The following is a 9,994-nucleotide window of genomic DNA, read 5'->3' as shown; positions in this document are numbered from 1 at the left end:
CTACCACTACTTGACTTCTTCAACATCACAAAACCACAAAAAAAGCACAAAACTCATCTACAATCGGAATCCCCTACACCTACACCCCTCACCTATCATTAATTACCACGTGTCACAATTACTACAAAATTTACGTATAATGACAAAAATACCCTTGTTATTACACGTGTCAAAAACCAATAAGCCAAACGTTAAACCCTTTGCATTTTACTCGTTAAATCCAGTGTGACGCGGAACAGGATAGGACGTATATATGCGTTTCAGCTTGTAGGGTTTTAAGCTTCTTTTTAGCTCCTCTCTTCTCTCTTTCTCATAGCCGAAAACTCAACCCCTCTTCTCTTTGTTTAGTGAATTTCAGCGGAAAAAACCCTAATTTGATTATATATAATAGCTAAATATTCTCGTAAAAAGGCTTGAGTTTGATTAATTTTCATGTAAAAAGTGAGAAGAGAGGGGTTTAATGGGTGAGGCTACAGCTACAATGAATCAGATGGAGGAAAATTTGGGTACACAGATATCTGGGCTTGTCGGGTCGGAGCCGGGTACGGATACGTCGTCGCTGTTTCACCGGAGGATTGAGTTTCATTTGGCGAGAAAGCCTTTTAGTGGGTTTATAAATAATGGTGGGTTTCAGCTGGAAACGCTGAACCCGAACTCAGAGAAAACGGGTAAAGATAACGGGTTGGTTGTTGGGGGCGGGAAAAAGGTCGGTGATGCTCAGATGGAAAGTAATGGGTTGGATCCAGAAGTGAGCTTCGGTATTGCCTTCAGAAAGATTATGAGAATTGTGAGTTTCTCATTACTCTGTGTGTGTGTATGTTATTTGCTTATAATAGTTTTAGGATATATTTCGTTCCCGTTTATGTGACTCTATTTCCTATGTCACAGTTTATGTGACTCTATTTCCTATGTTACAGTTTATGTTACACTATTTCCTATGTCACAGTTTATGTTACACTATTTCCTATGTCACAGTTTATGGGACACTATTTCCTATTATCACATAAATTGAAATGAGGGAGTAATAGAAATCTTGGATTTTGATATTTGGGTTGTCGTTAATATTTGATACTCGTTTTTGCTTTTCTTTTGTTGTTGTCTTGTTAAGCTTAATTTTTGGGGATTCTGAATTTAATTTTGATGTTTAGCTTTAAAAGCCTCATCCTTTTTTCCCCTTGTTTTCTCATTTTTTTCATTTTGGGTTTTTACTAGCTCCGAGTATGTTTGCCATTATTAGTGGTCCTCTGAATTTGCACTATTTTCTTTATTCATTTTAGGGTAAAGGTCCAAATTTGCCATTGTACTATCCAAATTGCTCGATTTTGCCTTCAGTTACACTTTTGGTCCATTCATACACCTGCCTTTACCTAATAGTTTTGTCACCATTAACAGAGCTCCAATGTGAAATGGGTATACTCTATGTGTCCAAATTCTACGAGAATGAGGATCCAAATTTACCCTCCAACTTTTGACTACGGCTACGATTACCCTCACGCTGGAGCTCTGATAGAAGTCAAGGACAAAAAATGAGACATTTTTCTAGCGATGAGGTAATATTAGACCAAAAGTTTAAAGGAGGGCAAATTTGCTCAAATTTGGATGGTACAAGGGAACATTTGATCATTTTCCCTTCATTTTAAGTAACTCAAAATCTAGTTGTTATATCAACAGCTTGGAGTATTGGTTTTTGGAAGGATATGGTCTTCTTCTTTTTTTTGTCACACTTATTTTGATTTCAGTACTAATATTTCAAGTACTTCACATGACTATATTAGGCTGATTTTGGCACATTATTGTGTGGTTGCCATATAGTCTAATTGCTCCTTTTTACCTGGAAGATTGCCGTATTTGTGAGAAGATTGAGTCGGAATTTGGATTTGCTTGGCTGGACAAGCTATTGATGGTTTCTCCTTTATAATGCCTTCCCATCCATTATGACTCTGTACCTTTACATATTCACCTTCCTGTGCATAATATTCTGAAGGACTTAGGGGACATAACAATGGCTAGTAATAACACTGCCCCACCAATTTTTTTAAGGTTTTGGATTGAACGCCCAATATCCTTTCACATGTTATCAAAGCCAACTTTTTATAGTACATTCTCACAATCATAAATCTGCATTAAACTCCACATGTGAACCCCAAAGAATCAGTTACATGTCCGTGAAGTGTTGAATGTAGATGTCCCACATTCCTTGCAGTTCCGTTTTCACTCTGAAAATGAATGGATGTACTTGTCTTACAATATGGCCTAATTGAATATTGAATTATTCACAATAAACAAAAGAGCCAATTAGCAGAGCAAGTGTGTCAATAAACAATGATGAAAACTTGCATTGAAGGTTGGCAATATCAATAAGCGATTCTCCGTGCCTTTCAAATAATTCTTATTTTGATTATGGCCTCGAACAAATTGCTACATTTATTACATTTACTAAAACTGTTATGGCCTAATTTGCGTGATGTTTAATCATGTAATTTTAATACTCAAGTAGCCCAAGATGGTAGCTGATGGCTTGTGAGGAACTTTTAGATTCCTCTTTGTTCTCTGGTGGCTCTTAAGTGGGTTTTGGAATTTGATATTGAGCTTTTTCCGAACAAAATGAACTATTTTATGCTTTACCTTTTCCTCATTTATTTTTTGAGTTGAAAAATCTTGCTGACCAAAGATGCACCTGATGAATCACTTTGCACTTGGAGACAATTTTGTTTACAAGTCTCCATGCTGCTTAATTGTGGGACCCATTGTCTTTGTCACAGGGAGCGGGCTTGCAAAATCTGGGGAACACCTGCTTCCTCAATTCTGTATTACAGTGCCTGACATACACTGAGCCTTTGGCAGCATACTTGGAAAGTGGGAAGCATCAAAATTCCTGTGAGTCACTCTACTGTGTGTGCGTGTTTGTTTTTCAGCAGGCTTAGACATCATGACCTCCTTAGATGAGGAGGCTGTATTACTTTGTATCCAGTGTCTGACTTATCTTTACAGGAAGATTGTTTGCTGATAAATTGCATGTATGTGTGCTGTCGGGACCTCTTCTTAGATCTTGGGGCCCGTTGCTGAAATTAATTGGATTTGACTGGATACATGTCATTTTGTTATTTAATACCTCAAAGCTTTCTCTTTCACCAGATTAATTGGTACCAAATGCACTCAAAACAAGTCAACCGTGTTTGTTAAAAATGTCTTACCCTACCTCTTAAAACAGTACTGTAAAAACTAATTGAAACTGGACAAGAGATGAGTTTAATGTGTGTACTGCACGTGAAGAAGTTTAAGCTTTAGTTGGAGCGGAGCTGTTGAATAATGCCTTGCAGATGTATATTTTGAGATGCAGAGAGCCTCAACGTAAACTTCATGCTGCTGTCTTTTAATTATATCCAAACCAAGCCTAGTGGCTATTACAGACTTGTACATCTAAGGGCTGTGTGTCTAAATTCATTTAAAGGAAATGGACTTTTTCTGGTCATTCATTCTGATACTTGGTAGGCGAGATGATTGATTGATTGATAGCTGTATACCAAGAACGGACTAGTGGTAACTACAAGAAAAGTCATTCATGCAAATTGATTGATGTATATTTTGAGATGCAGAGAACCTCAGCTTAATTCAAGTAAAACTCATGCTGTCTATTAACTATATCCACTGCGAAGCCTAGTGGCTATTACAGACTCATAAATATATACATGCTAAGGGCTGTGTGTCTAAATTCATTTAAAGGATATGGACTTTTTCTGGTCATTCATTCTGATACTTGGTATGCGAGATGATTGATTGATTGATAGTTGTAAATCAAGAATGGACTAGTGGTCATTACAATATTATGCAGATAAGCTTTTGCATTTTTTGCACCTTGTATAGAAATGAATATATGAGCGAGTATATGAGCTGGTTCACATAATCTAAACTTCAGTTTCTTCAAATCTATTTTTCCTGGGATTCTTAATTTATTCAGCATATATGTTTGTTAACTCGTGTTATATTTGTTCTTCTGAAGGTTGTTTGGCTGGATCAGACATATCTAGTTTTACTGGGATCTTCAGCGTATATGTTTGTTAACTTGTGTTTTATTGTTCTATTGAAGGTCGTATGGCTGGGTTTTGTGCTCTATGTGCCATCCAAAAACACGTGAGTCGTGCTTTGCAAGCAACTGGGAAAATACTGGCACCCAAGGATCTTGTGTCAAACTTGCGATGTATCCTATCGATTCCCCGTAGTGTATTAGTTATTAGGTTCTGACTTTCACTTTTACTCTGCCAATTTTAAGTTGTTCTTCCTCTGGCCATCATTCCCTTTTTCTTCCGATACTTAATTTACCTCTTTCTTGTTTGTTTTTTTTCGTTTCTTACCTTTCAAGACAAGACTAGTGCAATTTCAGTCATGTTCTGAAGTTTTTTCTTTTGGTTAGTATTTGCTGAGTTATCATGTAAGTATGATGTCCAATATTTTTCAAAGTCTGGTGGCTTGACTTTTTTTGTTCTTTTTTCGTTCACACTTTTTTTAGTCAGGGAATTAAAAAAAGAGTACGATAAAGATTTCCTTTTGTCAGAAGGCTGGCAACAGGATTCTTGCTTCTCTATCCTAGAGATTTGTACCCAGTATTACGCTCCAGGATATACCTGTTTTTCCTTCTTTTTCCACATTTGAAGGCTTTTAGACATATATCAAAGTTAAATCCTTAATTATGTGTTAGGCATATCACGGAATTTTCGAAATGCTAGACAGGAGGATGCACATGAATATATGGTGAATCTGCTTGAGTCAATGCATAAATGTTGCTTACCTTCAGGAGTGCCAAGTGAATCTCCCAGTGCTTATGACAAAAGTTTGGTCCATAAGATATTTGGTGGGCGCCTTCGCAGTCAGGTACATCTTCAGTTGCTCTTCTGTTAGTATGCTAGACCTAGTAATTTTTGGGAAGAGTTCAGAAATTTTTTACTTCCCGTGGCTTTGTCCAGTTGTCCCAACAAAAAAAAGCCTTTCTGTGCTGGACGGGTGGACATTTCCTTGATTCCTTTTCCAACTCTTTGACTCCTCCAATTGTATCTTTCCAAATGATCTGCAGGTGCAGTGCATGCAGTGTAACTTTTGCTCCGACAAGTTTGATCCGTTTCTGGATTTAAGTCTAGAAATTTTAAAGGCAGATTCACTACAGAGAGCACTTCAGCATTTCACTGCCCGAGAGCTATTAGATGGTGGTCAGAGGCAGTACCAATGTCAGCAGTGCAAACAGAAAGTGAAGGCTACCAAGCGGCTAACAATTGACAAGGCACCTCATGTCCTAACCATCCACTTGAAGCGATTTGGTTCACATGTCCCTGGGCAAAAGATCGATAAAAAGATTCACTATGGGCCTACTTTAGACTTGAAGCATTTTGTATCTGATACCTATGTAAGTGTTAGTTTTTCCTCGTAGTCAGGAACACCTTTACCTTCTTTATTTCAGATCTAATATTTGTCATGTCAATGTGGTCATTTCATATATTTTGTGGTTTGATTGATCTCCAAATAAGCAAATTAGCAGCATATAAAATGGGATGAGGAAATTGATGTGAATGTTCTGGCAAGTTGATTTAGGATGAATGTGAACCTTCCACAATTATTATTTCAAAGCCAAGGGATCATTCAATTGTATGTCAAGTAGTTGAGAAGGTGTTTTCTCATCAACATTGCTGATATTCTTGTGGGATGGTAGTTGTTTAAGACTTGACCGATGAACCGTTTTTTTGAACATAACAAATAGTGGAAGTGATTTGAGTAGGCTGAATCTGCATGTGATCTGTGGTGCTTGGTTTACTTCCTATTCTCCTGCTTTGTCACATCTGCGATACGTTTTGGTATTTCATTTATTTCTTGAATTCCTTGTATTTTTGGGAACTCATGGTTCCTTCTAATTTTGCAGGGTGGTGAATCGAAGTACACTCTCTATGGTGTGCTGGTTCATGCAGGTTGGAGCACCCATTCTGGTCATTATTATTGCTTTGTTCGCACTTCAAGTGGAAATTGGTACTCCCTTGATGACAATCAGGTATTTACATTTTGTTTTCTGTCTTTTTTTTGGAGAAGGAATTTTGTTTTCTGTCTTTTCTCCTGGGCATGTAACTGCTCATACTTTTCATTACTTTTGGGATACACTTAATCTAGAAAATTCATTGTGAAACCATGTTAAATTCCTGTTTTCTTCTTCCCTTTATGGTAGCATATAGTCCTTAGGGGTTACAGCTAGCAAAAGGCAACGATGACACTAAAGTATGATCTCCAAGTAAACTTTCCACATAACTCATTCAACTCTTTGGCTTTTAAATGTTTCATCACTTCATGATGTTTAATTTTTGTGGTCTTTTAAAAACTTAAGCAAATGGTTTGTCGTAATGTATTTTGATTGTTGTAAGGAGTAGCTTCTGAATATTCCTACTTTTCTACATACTTATAGGTTGTTCAAGTGAGTGAGAGAAAGGTGTTGGAGCAGAAGGCATACATGTTGTTCTATGTTCGGGATAGGAAATCTCCTGTGCCTAAGAAGTCTGTGGATGTTGCCCGCAATGACAGTGTGACTACTAATGGCATAGGAAACAAAATGTACTCTAATCACAGCCAGAGATTTAAGGATACTGTTCAAAATGGAATTCATGTGAAGAATGTGGATTCCTTTTCTGGCGCAAAAGATCAAAGGGAAACATTAAGTTCTGAAGTTTCAAAGGAAACTTCGACAAAGGGTCTGGCACCCCCAAAGGTTAATGGTGTAGTAACTAATGGATCCTCTTCTCTTGGAGGGGCTGTACAGCAAGAAAAGTCGAAAGTGGAAGAAGCAGGTGAAAGAGCAAATGAGTCATCTGTTGGAGACACAAGGGGTGGACCATGCTTGCTTAAAGCTAATCCAATTGCTCCAGTCTCCAATGGAATTCATAGACTTGAAAACAAGGGGGAGACAAGATGCGAAGACTCCAATCCACTACCTAATGGCAATGTCAAGGAGTTAACCTGCTCTGCTGCAATACCATTTAGCTCTAGCACCGTAAACAATGACAAAGATCCAAGTCTCCACAAGCAAGAAGAGTGCAGCAAGGGAAACACCAACTCTCGAGTGGTAATATAGATGAATTTTTTTCTGATTGTTGTGCTATGCTCCTCTCCTTTGTCATCTCTTCCTGCTTGCATGTGGTCTTTCGGATTTTTCTGTGGTCCTCTTTACTGTGGTTGGGGGGCATGGGTTACTGTTGCAATATTGTGCACTGAAATCAAGCACTGCCCTACTGCTCTAATAAAAAATTAGAACTTATTTAGTTGGCCTTAAAATACAATGATGACATCCCCCCCCCCCCCCTGCGGGATACCACCAAACAAGCTAGGAAAAGAAACAGAACTTTTCTTTATCTTCTGTTTATTGATAAATATCCCCCCCCCCCCTGCGGGATACCACCAAACAAGCTAGGAAAAGAAACAGAACTTTTCTTTATCTTCTGTTTATTGATAAATATCCTTTCAGGTGAAAGACATCTCCAACGGTAGTTGTGGTGATTCAGCTGTTAATAATGATGTTGGACAGAGAAAAGCAGGTGCGAAATCTGCCGGAGCACTGAGCCAACCAACTGTGGCTAGCTCGACCGAGAAGGAAGCTATTGACAAAGCCTGCTTGAAAGCCAAAAAGAAGTCTTTCAAGAGTCGTGTTACCAAGATGCATCTCAGCTTTATGATCTTAGATCCAGCCTTAGGACTGCATAGGAAGAAGAAACACAAACGAATGAAACATAAAATTGGAAAGAAAAAGCGCTGTGATGCCAGTTCCTTGAATGAGAATAATGCCTCCTCTGATCTTGGGCCATCTACATCCGAGCTATCCCATACTTTGATCTCTTCTCCAACGCATTCTGAAAGAAAGAGAAAGAAGTCAAAAGTTAATTCCAATGAGAAACCTTATAGTGCTGGACACAATGGCGATCTGCTGAGGAGTACAGTTGATGTGAGGGTTTTGAACAATGGCACTGTATTAGCAAATGACAAGCAACCACAAAAAAGTTCCAGCTCGGCCTCAGTAGGAAACCAAGGTAGTGACATTAAACAGTTCACAGATGCTAACAAGCAACCACAAAAAAGTTCCAGCTCGGCATCAGTAGGAAACCAAGGTAGTGACATTAAACAGTTCACAGATGCTAAAGAGACCAAAGGAGTTACAACACAGAAAGGTCTGGTGAACATGCTTACCAGGGGTTTAGAGTCAAGTGGTGAGTTACTTATCTGCAAGTTCATGCCGCTTTGTGATTTTATTCCTTCTATTGAAGCTTTAAATAGTCTTTGAGCTTTGCTGTTATCAGCTCAAGTATAGCTGCTTATCTTATTTGATTGTCGCAGTTGCTCGTTGGGATGACGTAGAAGTTCCTTCCTTGAATGGTGTTGAAGCACAGAACGGAAATTGTGTCAGCATTGGGTACATTGGGGATGAATGGTGAGGTTTCCTACCTGTAATATGGACATACATGCTTGTGTTTAAAGATCATAAAATGTAGCCCTAAAATGCTGCTCCGCCCTCTCCCCCCAAATGCCCCCCCTTATTTTTCCTTGTTATTGATGTAGATAATATTATTCGTACTACTTTTGACAACCACCTATATATTATCAGGGATGAGGAATATGATAGAGGGAAGAGGAAGAAGGTTAGGAACTCCAAAATTGAATTTGGTGGACCGAACCCTTTCCAAGAAATTGCAAGCAAAAAGGCAAAGGTAAAGAAAGCGAGTCTTGGGCGATCTAGCTCTGCAAACCAGCCTTTCAGGATATTATAATGAATCTGGACTACATATTTTGACTTTAACCAATTGAGAAACACAACTCGAGTTCCACAGGAGTGTCACTGAGATGGTAACGGTTGTATCCCCAGGCCCCAGCTTGGTCCATATTAGCTTTGGCTGCTAAACGTATTTTTAGCCTGCTATTAGAAGACTTGAGCAAGTGATGTGTCTTATTTCTTCTTTACCTTGTTTTTCACCAGTGTTTTGCCATCAATTTTGTTTTGTGAGAGGTCTTGAGAAAGAATGTACCAGTGTGTGGACATTGTGGATCATGAGTCATTACTCATTAATGAATAAGATTCTGGCTTGAAAATGTTTACCTGTGTTCTACCTGTTTGGCCATAAATATTTAAATGTTCAAATTTTTGTTAGAGGAATATTCCAACTGAGATAATGGTTTCACTCAAATCAGGTGTTTTCTAAAGGAAATTTGTGTTAAACACAATTATATTTTCAAAAATTTCAACTGTAATTTCAAATGATTGAAGGGGGTCTTGGCGTAACTTGTAAAGTAGATGCTGGGTTCGAGCCGTGGAAACAATTTCTTGCAGAAATACAGGGCAAGGCTGCGTCCAACACATCCTTGTGGTTCGGCTCTTCTTGTATCTTGCACATACCGGAAACTTAGTGCGCCGGATTGCTTTTTTTTTCTTCAAATGCTTTCCTTTATTTTCTTAAATTTCCTACTTGGCGTCAGAGAGTGCATTGTGTGGTAGTTTTGAAGATACCAATATACCATCATGTCAAGTTTCCTTAATTTGGCTCACTGTTTATGGTGTCCATTTTTGGTGTGACATTGCTACTCTACAGATTATTTCATTCTTTGAATAGAACTTTCCATTCAGATAAAAACTTGCATCTAATTTTGTTCCTAGTTGATGTCTCTACAGTTAAGCTCCTCTATCATTGGGGAACATGTGAGATGGTTTATGATACCTCAAGTGAATTTCACATGGACAAAACATAAAACAGATATTGAGTAGTATTTCTAAACAAGTCTTAGATCCCGGTGACTAGGAGTGATAAACGGGCGGGTCGGTTTGGATATGGCTCGGGTCGAAAATGGATAATGAAAAAATGGACCAATTATCCGACCCGACTTATATTTTATATAGATAAAAAACGGGTTAACCGATGGATAATATAACATATGATCACTTTTGGGAGAATTCTTAGTTTCCCTAACTTGAGGAACCCCCTATTTG

General features: G+C 38.3%; 1 protein-coding gene and 1 non-coding gene across 2 annotated transcripts; both read left to right on the top strand.

Annotated features, from left to right (window-relative positions):
• Positions 1 to 286: 286 nt before the first annotated feature.
• On the top strand, positions 287 to 9,119 carry LOC104215266 (ubiquitin carboxyl-terminal hydrolase 23). The gene is made up of 10 exons (XM_009765025.2): positions 287 to 787; positions 2,763 to 2,877; positions 4,088 to 4,198; positions 4,697 to 4,869; positions 5,069 to 5,395; positions 5,906 to 6,031; positions 6,437 to 7,090; positions 7,490 to 8,225; positions 8,353 to 8,446; positions 8,621 to 9,119. Exons 1-10 carry the CDS (start codon positions 461 to 463, stop codon positions 8,781 to 8,783), a joined length of 2,826 nt encoding a protein of 941 aa, XP_009763327.1. The 5' UTR covers positions 287 to 460; the 3' UTR covers positions 8,784 to 9,119.
• Positions 2,302 to 2,425, top strand: LOC138882486 (small nucleolar RNA snoR86). Its single transcript, XR_011404088.1, has one exon. It is a non-coding gene; the product is annotated as a small nucleolar RNA snoR86 (small nucleolar RNA).
• Positions 9,120 to 9,994: the final 875 nt, after the last annotated feature.

The sequence above is a fragment of the Nicotiana sylvestris genome, chromosome 11 (genome assembly GCF_000393655.2).
Source record: "Nicotiana sylvestris chromosome 11, ASM39365v2, whole genome shotgun sequence".
Classification (NCBI taxonomy): domain Eukaryota; kingdom Viridiplantae; phylum Streptophyta; class Magnoliopsida; order Solanales; family Solanaceae; genus Nicotiana; species Nicotiana sylvestris.
The sequence above is the reverse complement of the archived record's forward strand: the minus strand, read 5'-3'. Positions and strand labels throughout refer to the sequence as shown.

Bases quoted from the DNA above. Each gene is read 5' to 3' on its own strand.
- LOC104215266 (XM_009765025.2), top strand. From the start codon at position 461: ATGGGTGAGGCTACAGCTACAATGAATCAGATGGAGGAAAATTTGGGT. The intron at 4,870-5,068 runs GTACATCTTCAG...AATGATCTGCAG, and splicing joins GTGGGCGCCTTCGCAGTCAG to GTGCAGTGCATGCAGTGTAA. The intron at 6,032-6,436 runs GTATTTACATTT...ACATACTTATAG, and splicing joins ACTCCCTTGATGACAATCAG to GTTGTTCAAGTGAGTGAGAG.